The sequence below is a fragment of the Lates calcarifer genome, linkage group LG8, assembly GCF_001640805.2.
Source record: "Lates calcarifer isolate ASB-BC8 linkage group LG8, TLL_Latcal_v3, whole genome shotgun sequence".
Classification (NCBI taxonomy): Eukaryota; Metazoa; Chordata; class Actinopteri; family Centropomidae; genus Lates; species Lates calcarifer.
In genome coordinates, this window is record NC_066840.1 from 11,849,274 (window position 1) to 11,867,997 (window position 18,724).

At 39.3% G+C, this 18,724-nt stretch overlaps 1 protein-coding gene and 1 long non-coding RNA gene across 40 annotated transcripts in view; both read left to right on the forward strand.

The window, feature by feature from the left end:
* The window catches only part of LOC108899128 (protocadherin alpha-C2), a 166,933-nt gene extending 157,185 nt beyond the window's left edge, over positions 1–9,748 (forward strand). For all 39 annotated transcript variants that reach the window (XM_051072321.1, XM_051072329.1, XM_051072324.1 and 36 more), the window contains one exon: positions 6,537–9,748. In XM_051072321.1, coding sequence (XP_050928278.1) covers positions 6,537–6,844 — 308 coding nt within the window. In that variant the 3' untranslated portion in view covers positions 6,845–9,748. The remainder of the gene's footprint in view (positions 1–6,536) is intronic.
* A 4,788-nt stretch (positions 9,749–14,536) lies between these two features.
* Positions 14,537–16,794, forward strand: LOC108899152 (uncharacterized). The gene is made up of 3 exons (XR_001963522.1): positions 14,537–14,759; positions 15,317–15,362; positions 16,543–16,794. It is a non-coding gene; the product is annotated as an uncharacterized LOC108899152 (long non-coding RNA).
* Positions 16,795–18,724: the final 1,930 nt, after the last annotated feature.

Genomic DNA, 18,724 nt, shown 5'->3' on the forward strand with positions numbered 1-18,724 from the left:
GAGAGAGACAGAGAGAGAAAGAGAGAGAGAGAGACAGAGAGAGCTTGCAGCATTATTCTCCATCAGCACAAACACTGTCACCATGACTCCTACCAATGTCCTACTGCTTCACTGGAGGATGTAGTTTCCATGGCAACCATTCATGGCCCCTAATATTGGCAGGAGAGGGAGAGGAGGGGAGCGGGGCTGTTATATAGACGGGAGTGCAAACATATGGCGTGGGACAAAAGGTACTGGAGGAGGGGGTGGGGTGGGGGGGGGTAAAGGAGCGGCGAGAAAAAAAAGCAGACTGTGGCATCAGGTGAAGGGCAAGCTTCAACGGGAAGGTGGGGAGTGATAGATTTAAAGGAGGGAGGGAGGGATGTGTTTGGAAAGTGAGAATTAGAGGTAAGAGGTGTAAAGGGAGGGAGAAAGCAGAGGAGTGAGTAACAGAAGGAGAGTGACCTACATTCACTGGGGCGGTGGTGTACTGCAGAGGTGGATGCAGGTTTACTGTTTTCTGTAAGAGCCCAGATCGCACACACACGCACACACACACACACACACACACACACATAATGAAGCATATACACAGAGGAACACAGAAAGGCAGATTTGATTAAAGTTAGCAGTAATCAACTGCAGCAGGCACCTGTCAAGGCAAAATAGACTCAGGGGTGAAAGCAAAAGGCCAAATGAGGGGGAGAAAGTGTAGAGAGATGATGGTGAAAAAGATGGACAGGACTCTACTAAGGATTTATACTTCATTTTGTTCCTTCAGTGCCTCAGGGCTTGATTGTATGAACACCTATGTAGTATTTAGGTCCATGAACTTTCATGTAATTTATGTTTCTCCATCTCATCAGGAAGGATGTGTGAATTTGGAGAAGTAAAGTTTTAGTGATTTCTCTGAATGTTGCATAAAAAAGATAAATAGGTATAGGTAGGATAAAGATAGAAGGTTGATTAAGTTCAAGACTGCATGTCATATGTAATGGCTGCAGTCTTTCAGTTAATGTGTATGTGATGTGAAAAGATTTTTTGGCACAATCAGAAAAGTAAGGTAGAACAATCTAGAAGCTGTCAGGGACCGTTTCCGAATCCCTCCTCCCCATCTGTTTCCTATTCTCGACTTCAGTTATTTGCTTTCCTTTATTGTCACTCTGTTTTTTTTGTTCCCACCTTGCGCTCTCTGAGTCTTTAAATATCTTACCAGCTCAATCCCTCTCTCTTTCTCTCTCTGGAGAATAAATCAATTTCTACTTCTCCGCTTATTTATTTTTTTGTCATAGCACCTACACATACTAACATACACTGTACACACGCAGTAACACAGATAACAAGTCAAAACTCCTACACATACGCCAACATTCAGTGTTATTTTTATTGTGTTAAGTCCTGTCACTTGGGATTGCTTGTGTCCACCATCTGCCACATGATCCATCTGGGAGCACACAGCAAGGTGCTCAAACTGGCATGAAACCCAAGCAGTCACAGACACATACACAAAATTGTACACTCAAATATGCATATGCAGAGATGTAATTGCCCTTAAAAACCTGCAGTCAGCCATCATTATTTTATTTTCACCCATGACAGTATTATTTCTTTATTTCATTTACTGTTAGCAGATTTGGGTAAATATGGTAATTTATGCAGGCACCCAAATATATTCTTCTATCACCACCCAGGCATAGCAGTGAAAACACAGACACATGAATAAGAATTAGGTTTTGAACAGACAGCAACATCACCTTTTGTTTTTATCAAAAATGCACACACTGCACAGCACAGTAACAGACACAGGTGCTGTCTTGGAGAAGGGTGTGGTCCCAGCTGAGTGTTTGCTATCATAACTCGCAGATTTCTCCACCACTGCAGTGTGAAAAACAAAATGAATCGCACCTTCAGGATCTTTTAAAATCCATTTCCCCCTCCTCCCACCCTCCGTTTTTTGGTGGTGAGCATCGTGTTTCATATCTGCATCCTTGCACTTCCTGGCCCTCCTCTCTCTCTCTCTCTCTCTCTTCCTCCTCCTCCTCCTCCTCTTCCTCCTCAGCTTGTTATGTAACTGCACTGCGCTCCACTGCGCTTCTGCCCAACTGGCCGATGGTAGGGCGAGACAAGGGGATGAATTAAGTAGACGTGGCAAAACGGCGCTTGGGTGATTTAAGCCGCTGTAAAAACCTTGAACGGCACAGGGGTGCAAAGGGACATTCACCATCAGAGGATTTAAGACTCCAGAGATCAAACTCAGGGGAAGATATAGAAATATCACAGCCTACAGTGCAACATTATTGATTACAGTGGCTTGTGTCACTCATATTCAGAGGGTTTAAAATGTAATAGAGCTGGGGGCAATAGCCAACACTACGAAACCATCCTTGTCTCTAATGTGCCTGGTAGTTATCACTGATAGACAAGCTGTTTAATACCCAATCACATTAATGTTACTATAAACATTGATAGGCATGATTAAGACTCTTGTCAATAACTGGGAGGGACGGGTGTTGGCTGGCTGAGGTTTCACGCTAGATTAGATGAAAGGTCAGAGGAAATGAGAGACAGAGAGAAAGGGGGGTGGGGGTGGCAGGGAAAAGAGAAGGAGCGAGGTTGTGCAAGAGGAGAGAGAAGAGGAGAGGGAGTTTTGCTCTGCAACAGCCACCGACAAATCAGATAGAAGAAATGGTTGTGTGGTGATCAGTGTTGGGTGAGGTGAATCTGTTACTGTCATGAGGGAAGACAAGGAGAGGAAGGCAAAAAAGAAAATGGAGTGAGAAAAGACTTAAAGAAATATATCAGACGATACACCTAAGGGTAAAGGTGACAGGTGTGTAAATAGTTTCCCTTCTCAGGTCAGTTCACATATAATCACTCTTGTCATTTTCATCAAAATGGCATATGTTGTTAGAAAGATTGAAAAATAAAGTAGATAATTAACCTTCCAGAGTGGTGAAGACTGTTATGATTAGCTTTTCAGCTGCAACGCACTTTAATAAAGCCAGACTACGCTATGCCGCACTACTCTCTCTTCTTTTTTTAAGACATTGACCCTTTTTAGGAGAGTTACTCTGTCCTGCCTTACCCTTTTCCATCTGTCTGCTCTCAGCATGACTCATCACTCTCCAGGGTGTTGTTTTGTTTATGAATCTAAGTTTGCATGGGCGCACTGGTGTCTCATCAAGCTCCCACATTGGGTTAGACAGGTAATTTTTTAGAGGCAAGAGAGTGGACACTTTGGAGCAAAGCATTGCCAGCACTCCAGCACTCTGCATTTATGATTCAGTTCTTCTAAGCTCTTTTTTCTTGAGTTTCTGTTTTCCTTTTTGAGAGATTGAGATTGTCGAATCAGGGTCATATTTCTGCTGGGGGAGTCAGATGAGGACTTATCAACTGGGGGAATACTCTTGCCCTGTAAATGAATGTGACTCTAGCTGTCTCCGTGTCTACATGTGGAGGAAGCAGTGACTGGATTTGGGCTGTCTTGTCCTAATCTTCTCAGTCTCTTTGTCAAATTCTGTCTTCTCTCTGCAGCTCTTGCAGCTGTGTTGTCACAGTCGGTCTGAAAGCATGAGAGCTTTTTGGAGAATAGTGATGTGAAAGAATTCAAACTCATGACCCACTTAATTCTTGTATAATTGGTCCCAGTGTCTGATTTTTCAAATACATCTGAGGGAATTAACCATGTTAAAAATGACATTCCACACAATAGGGCTGCAACTACTGATTATTTTTATTGAATAATCTGCTTATTATTTTCTTGTTTAACCATTTAGTCTACAAAATGTAGTTGAAGTGAAAGAGTGAAAAATACCTACCAAAATTCCTTAAAACCCCAGGGTAACACCTTCAAACAGCATAAAAGAGGAAAAATTAGCAAAGCTTCTCACTGGAGAAGCTGGATCCTGAGAATGTTTGTAAGTTTTACTTGAAAATTGATTAAATTATTAACCGATTACCAAAATAGTTGCAGTAATTTTCTGTCCATCTGTTAATTGCTCTAATTCAGACAAGGTACTCTGAATACCCTTACTAGAATTAGCTTTAGTTCACACATAAAAAATGAAATGAAATTAAATGCCATTGTCTGCTTTAACTTGGGCATTTTCCCTGCAGGAGGAGTAACTTTGCAGCAGTGCATGCCTATAGGACTGATTAGGATTGTCTGCCGAGCAGGAGACGTCATGCTGGCTATGGATTTACTCCACAGATCTTTCACTGAGAGCAAATCTCACTGAGTTAGCAATTGAAAATGGTAAAATATGGAAGGGAAAACAAGGAGAGTTAGCAAAATGTGATTTAAAGGTGAGGATAAAAATTAAAGAGGGAATAAGATTAGGACTAGGTCATATCATCACTATCATCACTTTAACCACTGTTGTTTTATCATTCAGGTCATCATAACAGCATGAATTTCATCTTATATCCAACAGTACATTCATAGTTAAGTCAGCATTTTGTTTGCAGTTTCTTCGTACAGTCACATTTAGGATGACAGCTCATTTAGTGTAAGAGATGCAACCTGAACTAAACTGAAACTAGTGTGTATTTTTGGGGCTAGCTGGGTAAGAAAAGGATAGGATAATATTGGAAGCTGGTATTCTCTGCCCTGGGTACTACATGAGGTCAGGCTTCTTCTTCCAGACACTGTTCCTTCTGGTTGGATGGAGCCCTGCTCATTTAAACTCCCCTTTGGAAAGAACTCAAAAAAGGAGTCAGAGAAATAAAGGGAATATGTGAGGCAAGTGTGGCAAATAGGTCATTGCTGTGAGGAAAGCACCAAAGAGACAAGGTCTTTGCTGGTCATATGTCTTTAATTTTTATTATATTCTGCACATAGAGAGAAATAAGAGGGTGGACTGATTGGTTGTCCGTGACCCCGTAAATGTTACTTAATAACGACCTGTTTTCTTTGTGTCCATTTTTTAACTAGTTCCCTTTTCAACAAGGAGTTATTTATGTACATTACCACTCTTCTTACAGAGCATAAGGCTTATGACAATGAGGAGAGGCATTTTCTTGCCTGTATATTAACTTACAGGTGGTAATTTGCCTGCACAATTAGACCATGTCATCTTAGAGACACTGTACAGGTTTAATGACCTGAACACTAAAATTTGCCTTAAGTAAACATCTGCACAAACATAGGGTTACATACAGCAGCAAGTTCTGTATCCATAAAGTAAAATGTTGCTTTTCTTGCAAACCAGTTGAGTTAGATTTCACTGAAATACCACAGCTTTAATTCATGACCTTTCTCAGCCTTTTACATAATGATGAAGCGTTTAATGTTTCATCAAACAGTGCCACGGATGTTAGCTTTGGCCAGAAGGGAGCCTTTGATTCATTGCCCACTTAGCAGTCTCTTCTTGAAAACCTCCCATTAAGTTCCACCTCCTCCTGCCTTTTATAACATGTCATGGCCATTTCTCATAGAATGCCACTCGTCATTAACCCATGAACGTCGCAGTGGATGCTGCAAAGATAACTGAACTCTCCTTGCAGTCAAACTTTTAACACAGTGGGCCTGATTTATGAATATAAATGCACAGGGCACATTTGCACTATGCCTTTCATTTAATTTGCTGCAGCTGATTTTAGGGTCAGCCACTGTGGCTGCCCCCTACAGGCACATTCTTCAAGCTCAAAAGATGCAGTTCAGTGGTGAGATATGTCTGATATCAAGTTCTGAGAAGAAATTCAAATGCAGTGTTACTAAATAGAGATATCAGTTACATAATAAAAGGCTGCAGATACTCTGATTGAGAAAAATATCTGGATGTCTCTCTGTACTGATTAAATGAAAATAATGTTAATAATAAATACAGTCCATGAATAATATTTATTTATAGAAAGGGTTGTGATGCTTTACAGACAGAAGGGTTGTTTAAAAAATGCAACCCACCACAATGTACCTGTCATCCTGTTTGCTTTACTGCAGTAGCAATCAATGACATCACTTCTACATTAAATACACACATATTTATACATTCTTTAGAAATCTGTGTGGATTAGTTAAAAAGAGAAGAAGAATAAAACAGATGACTGTACACACCTGCTCATGTTTGCACCTGCTTTTCAGAGATAGATCACTTCCTACATAAAACTAGCCCTGTAAATTGAGTGTATTTGTAAATCAAGCAGAATATGTAATATCAGCCTGCCTTCTCATATCCTCTTTGGTTATTTGTCCATCGTTGCCTTGAACCTGAATGCATGAAGGACAGGCATAATCTCAGATGACAGGCAAATTGTGCTTCCACGCTGGTGTGCCTTCATTTGTGGAGTGCATTATAAATGAGGTGCAAAAGGCTTAGTAAATCTCACCCAGTGTGTGTGAAGAATTTTGCCAATGAATAATACTGTGTGTGGTTGCAGCCTGTAATTTGAAGCTTTTTACATCACAACTCAGAGTGTGGAATATAATGGTGGCAAATTTGATGTTCTCTGTGAGTACGAAAATCATAACATTTGGCTTTATATAATAACCGCATCTGTTTGAAGCAAATAAATAGCAAATAATAGCCGTCTCATCCATCTCTTTCTGTTTCTTTCAGATGGTGAAGGGGGAGAGGTGTCCCCCCCAATGGGCGCTGGTGTAGACAGCAACAGCTGGCACTTTCGCTATGGCCCCGGCGGACCTGGTGCACCCCCACAACACCTGAAGCCTGGCGAGGTTCCCCCGGAAGCCTTCATCATCCCTGGCTCCCCCGCCATAATATCCATCAGACAGAACCAGGGAGGGGAGGATGACAAGAGCGATTTCATCACCTTTGGAAAGAAAGAGGAGGCCAAGAAGAAGAAGAAGAAGAAGAAGGAGAAGAAAGACAAGAAGGATAAGGGGAAGGATGATGGAGATGAGTAGAGGAGCAGAAAGAGAAAATAGCAAAGAAGTACAGGGCGACGTTAAAACAGAGGTACCAACCAAAGTCCATTGGGCAAAAAGAAAATGTGAAAACTATCATAGATTTTCCTGTTTCATTTTATTATCTATTTTCACTGATAACATTTTAAAGCTCTATCTGTTATGAACCTGGCCTTACCAAGATTTATTTTACCTTCAGTCCCTTGCTGAGGTAAATTATTGATCTTGCCTTTATAAACAATAAAATGATTGATTTTGCTCCAAGCCCCTATGTGCCTATACACCCCAAGTCAATTCATGTCAGTCATCCTTTCCAGTAAGGAAGGACCACTCTTTGCCCTCGTCTTGAATTTATTCTCCTTTAACCCACTGGGCACGTTGGCACCTCTGTCTTACCCCCTCCCCAACTACGACGTGTAAACCATTCTCTCTGAGAGAAGACAAATACTTTGTAAAAGAACAACAAAAAGCTCTGTGCCAGCCAAGGAAAAGAAGAACGACATAGAAGATTGAGACAGATGTATGCGATCTGGAGCTGGACACACACTACTTGTAAATAGCACAGATGAGAGTCACTGAAACTAAGGCTTACATGACACTGCTGCAGATTCCTTTGGTAATTACCAACAGTGTTTCCTGAGATCTCAATGAAACCACATGCACACACACGCATGCTCACACATTCAAACATGCAAACACAAATACACACGCTTACCATGACAAGGTGGACACGGAAAGCACTTGAGACCTGGAGAGAAGGAGAGAGATTTGAAAAAGAGAGAGAAAAACAACTGACATCAAAGAAATGTGCTTAAAACTAGACACTGCAAGCTTTTTGCCCTGCACAGTCGCCACTGTGGTGCGCATGTGTACATCAACTCTCTCAGGATGGAAGCAGCATCCTTTGAAATCACTCTGTATTTGCTCACTGCATTTTGAAGGACACAGAGAGCTTCATCTCCAGCCAGAATCCCAGCTGAGGAATGCAGAGAGCACCGGAAAGATGGAGAGATGGGAAGATACCTCGCATTCTCCTGAGGATCACAGAGGGGAGAGTCCAGCTGAGCTGGCTTGTGACTCCGCTTTCAGTCAGTGGACTCTGATGAAACCGAATACAAAATATTAGGAGAGTCTTGAGATTTTGATAACACCTTCTCTTCTCCCCTGCTGCAGCAAAAGCCTAATGCTTTCTGCTTTGAATGTTTGGTAGCAACCAGTCCTTACCTGATACCTTGAGTTTACAACTGCTCACCTGCTTGTAATTGCCCCAAGCTGCCACAAGCCATCCTCCCCCTCCCCAACTGCCTTTTTTTTTTTCCCCCAGTCACCCATTCCACTAACTGCCTCTTTATGTGATGATGAAGTTTGTGAAGTTATTCTGTTTTCATTTATTCTCTAAAGAGATTCGTTATTACATACAATGGCTTTTTTATTTTCTTCCTCATAGCTTTAACTGCTTTTTTTTTTTTGCCCCCCACTGCCCCCATCTACCCTCAGACACTGCCCCTAAACCCCCCCGCTCTGACCCCCTGCTCAGGATTGATCCTGGGAATGGCCTGCTCTGAACATTGTGGTGTGCTGAGAACAGCATGGAGTAATGTGGATGAGGCCTGGGGAGGCCCAGTCGGGGGTCTACACCCTGAACTCTTGTCAGATGTCTCTCTAAGTGCAAAACGGTTCAGTGCTTTTAACTTGTGAATACTACAGTACGCTGTTCATTTCCTGTTTGTAGCCACTGATGAGAGGGGACCAGGTGGGATAGGGCAGATTACAGGGGTGGAGAGCCAGGATAAAGTGAGGAGACAGATGCCGTGGGCTGGCCCTCCCCCTCCATGTACAAGAGAAGAAAGTTGTTCTCCACATTGATTGTTTAGGATCGTTGAGTCACATATTAGCTTTTATGTACGCTGTAAATGTAGCGTAGACTTTTCATAGATTGTCTCTACGTTAGTAATTGAAACCTGCTAAAGATATGGGCATCTAGGGATTCCCATCCCACAGCTATATCCCACCAATCCTCTCTCAGGAGGTTTTGAAAAAGGGGCACACACATGCCTCAAGACCTGCTTCTGTTGGTTCCCCTCCCCTGCCTGTAACTTGTTGCCACGTCCCCAAAGTTTTGCGGCTCAGTATGACGTCACTCCATTAAGTGGCTGCTGCATGTACTGCTCTAAGGAAACACATACTATATAGAGAAATATATATATAAATAGATAGATGGCTATGATTTTATTCTTTTGTATTATCATTTTTCTTCATTATTCACACAGGAGATATTTGTATGTACTTCTGTCTCTGCCAAAACATCTACGTACTACAATCTTCACGCTCCACAGATGTTGTATGGCATCCACTAAACCTCTTTAGATATTTGTAAATGCTATAGTGTGATACCTTTCAACGCAAGTTTATTATTTTTCTTTTATCAACTATGATTTTTGCTTTTGAGAATAAGCAAAGCAAGAAAAAAAGAAAAAAAAACACTCTGTGTCTGGCTTTGACATGACGATCTAACTAACACTGTAATATTGTAACTGAAATATGTATGATCCTATGATGAGCTATCACTTCCCTTTCACTCTTAAAAAAAAGAAAAATGACAGAAAAAAATTCCAGTGTAAAAAAAGGTATATGTAGTGTATGCTTGTGTTTAGTGAGCGTTCATGCTGTCATTCTTTCCCAATGTATGGTGGTGAACTATGGTGGCAATCTGCTGTCCTAAATGGATCAGCCCAGATCTGTTGTAAAACCCTTTTTTGTACACCCGCTCATCAATTGTAACAGTGAAGTAGTGAATTTCATTTATTTCATTTATTTTCTGACTTTTTTTATTTTACCTAAATGGATACAGTGGTAATGTGTTTTGTTTATAAATCACTAATAAAGTTTTCTTTCTTAAAAATACATTCTGATTTTATTGTCTTTGGGGGCATTTCTCTGTGTGTGTGTGTGTGTGTGTGTGTGTGTGTCTGGATCTTTCATTTCTCTGACTCATCTGAAGAAATTTATTAGTGTCATTGGTTACTTATTGCAAACAAACTGATGCCTGAAAATGGGTGAATGAATATTGAAATTAGATTATAGCTTTTTCTTAGGTCTTTATCTAAAAAATGCAGATTTTGCTGTTACACAGTTCAGCTGTATCTTTTAAATGCTGTGTGATGAATAACACAGTTTTTAATTAAGAGATAGCCTTTTGTAATGAAAGCCTTAATTAGAAATCAGTATCAGAATTGTACTTAATCTACAGCGAAGACTTTTATCTCCGGAGAGTTTTTTAAACAGGGTCAATGCAACACTCTAGAAGAATATAAAAATATAATAATGGATCAGTAAGAGGAAGAAAGAGTATGTCTCTTCACATCATTGAGGGCAGGACTGACAAACCATCTACAGGCTGCTTTCCTCTATCACACCTGCTCACATCCTTCTTCTTCCTCTGCACTGACAAGCTCTCGGAAATTGGCTCATTCCCTGCAGAGATGTGAGACACAGTCAGAATGACCTGCCCAGCAATGATGCCTCATTTCTCCTTGTTGAAAGCCATGGATGCCACAGATGGTCCAAACAGTCCCCTGTGAAAGGAAGCTTCCAGATGCAACATAATTTAATAGAGTGGCTAAGTAGATTTATTGTTTCCCAGTGGGTGAGTTTGTAGTGGGGAAAGCACAATAGAGAGGCATCAGTCATGATGGCCTAGATAAAATGTAGCATTGATAATCAATACTTAAATCCAGTCATCTACTCAGACAGTCAGCTCAATAGTTTCCTAAAGGGTCATTTAGAACTCTAGAAACATTTCACATTTTGTTATCATTTGTTGTTTGGATTAAACCAAATCTCAGATTTATTCATTGCAGAGAGTAAAGCAGATATATCTGTGCATTCTTGTGTCTTTATACAGATGCTGCTCTTAAAAAATATAATGTTAAAGAAGTCTCCCTCTCTCCAGTTTTGGCTTGGAGAAAGGTTCAAGAGTTCATTCTTTCCAAAAAAAAAAAAAAAAAAAAAGCTTGCAAAAATGCTGCATCCCTTTTATTTTATTCTCTCCAGGAGACAAAACAGTTTCTATGGTTACAGCTATTTGGGGAATAGTCTCTATGGCAACAGCCTTATATACTTAGCAAACACAGGAGGGTTGAAACAGTGGGGTGCCCAGGATGGGGTTAAGGATGTGCAGGGGGGTGTGTTCTTATATATGCCACAGACAGCACAGGTGACTAATGCTGCTGATTCCTCACTGACATTTTACTGGTAAGAACAGCAGATCCATGGAAGAACAACACTTTAACAAAAACCACTAACACCCACACATTTAAAATACCCACAGTTACATATTCCCATGAGCATTCACAAAATGTGCTCTGTTCCTCCTGAATTTGGCTCATTTGAGTTATACAAACAAATTAACAAACAAGCAAACTGGCTCAGTGTGCAGAAGAAGTAGCCTGCAGTGTTTGGTCTGCAGAGCGGTGAATCTCTGCCTAATGAATATGGATATATACAATGGCAGAGTGAACAAAGCCATGCAAGCAGGGCAGTGGGCTATTGTGTCTTTATAAGCTGTCCAGTCCACAGAGACAAATATAAACCAGTTTAGACACTGCATAAATACAAGTGAATGGCCTATCTGGATTTAACTAACCAAGAAAGGAAAACCAAATAGTGAAATATTTGGAAATGTAAAGCTAAACAACCAAAATTATCTAATATATTAAAAGGGTCTTTGAACACATGATAGAATAGAAGTGTATGCCAAATCACAGTACACTGGAACTGATGTGTGCATGTGTTTATCTTAGTGGGTGTGTTGGCTGGTGATGTTGCCAGCTGCAGTGACTCAGCAGAACCATCATCCTGCTGAGGAAGGCAAACAGAGTGACTTGGAAACAGCCATGCTGAAGATGGAGAGATTAATGTGCACAATAATTTTGGCCTGTGGCAGAAACAGCACTACACATTACACTTTGGAGACACAATGTGTGTGAGAAAGTGCAAGGGGGCTAATGAAACAGGGCGAGACAGTGGGTTGAAAATTAAGTAAATTTGTTTTAGCCTGTCATGATTAATGCAAATGAACTCGACTGACTTACTGGTAGCTCAGAATTAAAAGACTGAGTAGTGACCAAGTGCAAATACAGCCTTGATACAGTTTCCATTTCAAACAATTTCAGCTAAATTCTAAATTATATCTATGTATGGACCTTCAGATACTACACTATCTATGGCATTGCATCTTTTATCCTCCAAGAATGTTGGTGTTTGATGTTGAATACAGGCTGTAACTCACCGCTGCTGTGAAAAGTTACATATATATATATATAGTACCCACATGTCTTCATATTTACTATGTGTATGACTGAAAATCAAGAACATGTTTGCAGAAACAATAACTAGTTTCCACTGTATCAGTCTGCAGTACACAAAGGTTTCAGTCAGGATGCAGAGGTCATTTGAGAGGTCACAATGCCCTTGTCTATGTCTGTGTTTTTAACATTTTTGTATGAAGGAAGGAAACAGATTTGCCTTCCTCTGTGACGAGAAAAGTGAGCATCACTATTCCTTCACGTTGATATTAGTGGTGGACTACATGCACCATGATGCAGCGCGTGCAGGACGTGGTTTATCGTTTTGGCCACTGCTTGAGGTGTTACAGCATTACACATATTCACTTACTTGAATCTAAAGCGATAGTGGACGTAGATGGTCGTGCGTTTACAGTATGAGAGGTTCCCAGACGCTATTAACAACGGGGCTCGTGTTATAAAACGTCATTATCTGAAAATACTACACGATGGCAGCACATTGTCTTTTCATTCATTCCCATCTGCTGCACTTGTTCCATTTACAGGACTGCTAAGTAACAGGCGCCATCTCCTGGTCAAAATATCATAGCACATTTGGCCACAGTAAAAGAAAAACCAAGCTGTTGTCATATCCTATTTGACTTAACTGATAATCAGAATCATCTACATAAGAAAGTGGTGGAGAGCAAGGAAAGATTTTATGCAGTATTTAAGTATTATTGCATTCTGTCTAATTCTTATTCAGTTTTGCTGTTTAACTGCCATTAATTGTGAAATTATAATGCTGAGCATCATAATTTCTTGTGACTGAAGGATTGATTAGTTTCAGTTCAGTTCTGCTTCCGAATGTATTTCTCAAGAGATTCCTTTGAACTCTGCACATTTTCATTGTTCTGTTTGTTAGAGAGATTTTCATTTGGGAGATGTACAGGCATTTACAGTTTCTCCTGTGAATTAAAGAAAATTAAAACTTCCCCAAAAATATTGTTGTTTTTCTTGTTTCATTTCTCTGTTTGTTGGTAAAGATGTTGTATATTCAACAAATGTGTAAAAAGAAAACAAGTAACTAACTAATAATTTGCAACACTGGATCAAAATAAGACCAAAGTTTGTAATATTGCATGGCAAATCATAAACCTTAATAAGAGCCTAAGAGTGCAAACAGCAGCATGTTGATAAAAAGCATGTCTCTAATCCAGAACTTTTTCAACAACAGCAATGATATATATATGTGTGTGTATATATATATATATATATATATATATATATATATATATATACATATATATATATATATATATAAAACAAGGCCTAAAATGGATCCCTGCAGTAACACCATTTAGACTGGGAAGTTTCTCTGTCTTTCACCATTATCCAGCAAACAGAAGTCAACCTTGGTAAAACTACTGAATGAGCAATTGTATTATGGTGTGCATTTATTCTTTAAATGACAGGGCTGAACAGTGTGTTGAATCCCTGTTTATCTGCCTGTCATCCAGGCTGTGTTCCTCTCCTTCAACAGAGCTGCATCAGCAAAAAGAAGCGAGAGGCCCAAGTTTGTTTGTGCACAGCAGAAACATTAGGACTTTGAGAAATGGGTTGGGGTTAGATTAACATCAAACAAATCAGAAGTTTAATGTATATTACACTGGCAACCAACAGCTCATTATAGGAGATTTTTCTAATGTTTCAACTATTCTGGAAAATGATTTCATAATTTTTTAGGTGTTTTATGCAAAATATTGGTCAATGATCAGTGATCCCTAAATACAGAAGGTTTCATTCAATCATTTCTGTTAGGGAGAATAAAGTCTTCTGGGACTGACTGTATGATTTTTCAAGGTGACACAGTGTGTGCCACTTCACACTGGCCATAAACCTCCATTAAGCAGTTTAAGATAAAGTCACCATTCTTTGAGTTACACTATTCACAGTTAGGACAAAGTATAGCAGAGGAAGGACCCGATAGGGACCTGTCCCATCTTGTCTTGTGGTTGTACCCTACAATTATATTCAAAAAGTAAAAACAGAATCAAACTCAATTTGCTTAATTTACACTTGATTTATTCCATTTAAAACTATGAATGGCCACTCCAGAGTCAATGATGGACTGGCCCCCCATTAACTAGGTTTCAGACAATATAACAGATGCTGGGAGACTAAAATATTATAATGTTATATGTAATATAATATTCTCTTTGCTGCAAATTGTTACATTTAAAGACGACAACTAAAAGTGTATAACAGTCATGTAAATGTTTAATATAGATCCTAAATGTAAACATAAACGTGGCACTTAGATATACTAAATATTTAAATCGATTTTTAAATATTCAAATCAGGCGAGTTGGCGGAAGTAAGCAACATTAACTTCCGGTCCGCCAAATTCAAATATGTTCTCCCTGCATATGCTCTGGTGACGCTATACTCAGTCTGTGAGGCTGTAGACGTCTCCTCGTCTCCATTCAGCCTCATTCTCGTTTAAATACTAAATGCTCCTTAGTCTATGGTTAAATGTTACACTCCAGCCATTTAGCTGAAAGCATTAGGAAGACCGTCTGAGGACATCTGCAGCGTTAAACTTCATTTCAAGGACATAACATTCGTCGGTAAGTTGGCATCCAACCTGGTAACCAACAGGGCAACAAACATGACCAGTGAGGACATTTACCGCTCGTTTAATAATGCCACAATATGTTAGTTACTAGCATTTATGCTAAGCTAATAAATCTCACCACTCATTAGCTGCTTTGTTTGCTCTTGATTTTCAAATACTGACTGGTTACCTGACTCAACCATGTCACCTAGCGAGTAACAACTTTAATTTTCGTCGTCACATATGTGTATCCTGAAGCCCTTTTAGCGGACATAAAGTTGGTACAGTTGTGTGTTTTAGTTTTCAGTATAACAGGACAAAACACAGTGAAATCAAATCAACACATGACGGCTAGCTAACAAATGGAAGCCTATCAGTCATGTAAGTTTTCGCGCTCATAATGCTCATATCTTTACATGTACTCATACTGTAGCACTAAACACACTGTTAAATGTTTTTTTGGGCAGGTGCACATAACCGTAGTTGATCTAGCTTATATTTTATGGGAGTCAACAACTACCAATGTTGTCGGTGACCGTTTTCTCATCATTTAACTTTCTTCATCTGCAGAGGGAACGGGAAGGACTTTTGTCAGTGCTGGATCAAGGAAGGAGAGGTACGTTAAAACCACAACGCTAATAAGAATAGTATTACTATTTTATCTACTCCGCCATTTTTTCTTCCGTGGTTCTTTGGTCGCTAACTTGTTCTGCGTACTTTGAGCTACAGAAGCTATTCAAATGTCGAAATGTTCAGCTTTTTTGGGACATTACTCCTGGTGCAGATATGTGCAGTGGTTGATATATACGAATTTTTCCAAGGATTTTTAAATGAATGGGACCCTAAGGGAGTACAGATTAAACTTTCCTCAAGCCTACTTAACTCTTAAAGCTTATTGGGACATACATGCTTCCACAGCCACCATTCATGGTTGAAAATTTTCACAAGACTTTGATTTTTCCATATTGTGCTGTTCATCTCCTATAGTTTAGGAGATTTTACCCTTTAATGGTTTTAAGCTTTATGTCACATGACTAGAGTGATGAGCGGTGGAAATCTCAGTAAACACATAATAGGAATCAAAATGTTACCACATGCCTTCTGTCTTTCATAACTGAGGTTTCGTGTTTGAGGTTTAAACCTTAATTGATCGGTAACTCACAGTCGTACAGTACAGTACAAACTGTAGGCCGACTTTATCTTCAGGGTGACAATTCTTAAACGTACAATATCTCCTATTGTGTTTGGAGTGGGGAAACACGCTGAATATTCTCATGCTCAGAAAATACTAAAATCACAGCTGAAGAGCTTTATTCTTAAGTCCGTGTACCTGATGAGCGCGACAGCAAATGCAACAATAAGATAGCATCCTTTTTTGAGCGTCAATCGCCAGAAGCGACGGCAGAAATCACGAACTTTCATTTTGAAAATGTAAATGTTCTAGTTAAATATTGTTGCCTTCCACAATGTGCCTATTAGGCTCAATTACCATTTTACTATCTGTGTGGAGAACACTCTGAAGCTTGCATTACCAGTGGGTTTGCCACCTTTCCCACTAACCGGTCACTTAACAGCTCATCGGAACTACTTGTTCCAGGGACTTGTGTGTAAACCAAATTTAATTTAATACTATAAATTTGTACGTTGATTTAAAAAATAAAGCTGTAATACACAATACCAGTGCAGCATGTTGTGTGGTTTCTGTGTAGCAGCAAAGAAAGGATACCAATCTTATGTGAACAGTAGAAACTAGAGTCTACAAAACTGAATTTATTCATGTTGTATTCTCTCCTTAGGTTTCTGTACTTCCTGAAAGAAGTGGATAGAGCTGGACATACCTGAAGCACATTTTCCTGCTCATCTTTAAGAACTACTGTACTGGTGAGTAAGCGAAGTTGAAAATGCTTTTGTGCCTTAGCTAAGAAAAGATGTACATCTGATGCATTCTTGAAAACAAAATCCAGGATGTTTATCTATCCACCTTGAAAGCGTAATCTTACTGCGTAATTAATTTGATGTCAGTGTGCCTTAATGAGCCCTTTGATATTGCTGGAGTTGAAGTTGTTGATGCAGAAAATGTGAACAACTACCATTGTGCTTGTAGTTGTTTTGGCGTTTTTTGATTTATGATTTAGGTTTAGGATTTGCAGTTGATATTTAGACTTAGGATACAAATATACTGTCCACTATGTGGAGACATTTCTGACTTTGACACGGACACAGAATAATGTAATCCAGCTTGCAAGTTTTGTGCAGTTTGAGGGATTGGTAGGGGAGCTGAGTAGAGCTACTGCCATGAGAAGATGGTGCAGGAACTGCTGGCCAGCTGGTTGTGATGAATCTAGAATAACAAGCAGCAAACAGCTGAAAGGCAAAATGGTTGTTTGTTTTGTCTTGAGGCTTGATGCGAGCAAGCAACTGAAAAGGTAGATTTACGTCCAGTTTCAGTCTATAGTTTCCAGATAACCAGATAATCCAGTGGTGTATTGGTCACTTATTACACAGAAACCAACAACAAAAACCTGTAGTCTGATGTACTGAGTTGAGTTGTTGATCAAAACCAGACAAATTCTGCTGCAAATTGTAATGTGTTTTTGACATTGATGAACTTTACCAGCAACTTGTACAGAGAAGCAGTTTTTGTCAAAACTGTAATATCTGTATGATTCAGTGAAGCTAATGCTCAGTGTATAAAGACACTGGAAAAGTACAAAGCATCAAAAGATCATTGTTGCCCACGATCTGTCTCATGTCTGATTATGAGTATCTTGGAAGTCATTGCTTCTTAAAGGGGAGCTCCACATATTTCACACATATTTAGAGGTCTTGGAGAGCAATATTTCATATCTGCAAAAGTTGTTTTGTGGCTCCAGAGGGAGTTGCACAAAATCTCATAAATTGCATCAAATTATGTCACTCGAGTCTGTGTTTGTTAAAGCTGAATACTACACTGAAATTTAAAAGAAAAAATCTTCTGTAGCCTGCTCCTCATCCCTGCTTGAGGCTAGATAGCTGCTGCATAACACACTTGAGTCTCTGATTCAACCACGGGCAGTTGATATGGGCACCAGGTTTTGACATGGAAGAAAATGTTTGGGATAATTGAAACAATATCTCTGATTCAGCACATTTATTTTAATCTTCTTTTTCATCATTTGTTCATCATGAGTCTAACAAGTGCAATGCTACGTTGGTGTAGCCTGCAGTTGTGGTGTAGCCTGATGGTTGTATTGTAGCCTATGATATGCATTTTAGCTCTGTGTTTTACTCACAGGTTTGTGTGTTGCCTTTATTGTCAGAGTGGTTTTGAAATTTTTGACAACACATCACATTTCTCATTACAAGAAAAGGATTGATTGGCAGGTTGAAGATTGTTATGTGAGTTCTGTATTATAAGAATAAATCTATTACAACATTATAATGTTAGATATTATAACAAATCTGGTGCCAATTTGCATTCTGTAACTACTTGGCACCATGACCTGAGACAAAATGTTAACTCAGGAAAAGTCTTGTATATTTGTAGAGCAAGCCCTCCCATGCCATGTGATCATGTTGTCTCTATCCATGGTCCTGAAACAACTAGAGCAACTGGAAACCTTTATTTTCTATTTTAGACATACTTGCTGAATTACCCTACTGCTACTACTACTACTATTACGACTACTGCTACTAATAATAATAATAATAATGACAATGACAATAATAATAGCATGGATATTTTGTTTTTTAAAAAAAAATAAAGATTCACATCAGTTTTACAGATAAACATACATGTGCAGCATTTTATTCTAAATATATCCTCCAAATAAGATTAAGATTTTTAGCAACACGTTTTTAATACATACTATTTGTGATTTAATTCAGTTCATAGTTTAGTCAAGAGTTCCTACCTATAACATTATCAGAAAACATACACAGTATGGTACAATTGAAACTTGAATAATAATTATAACATGAATGATGGATTGTGTCTCG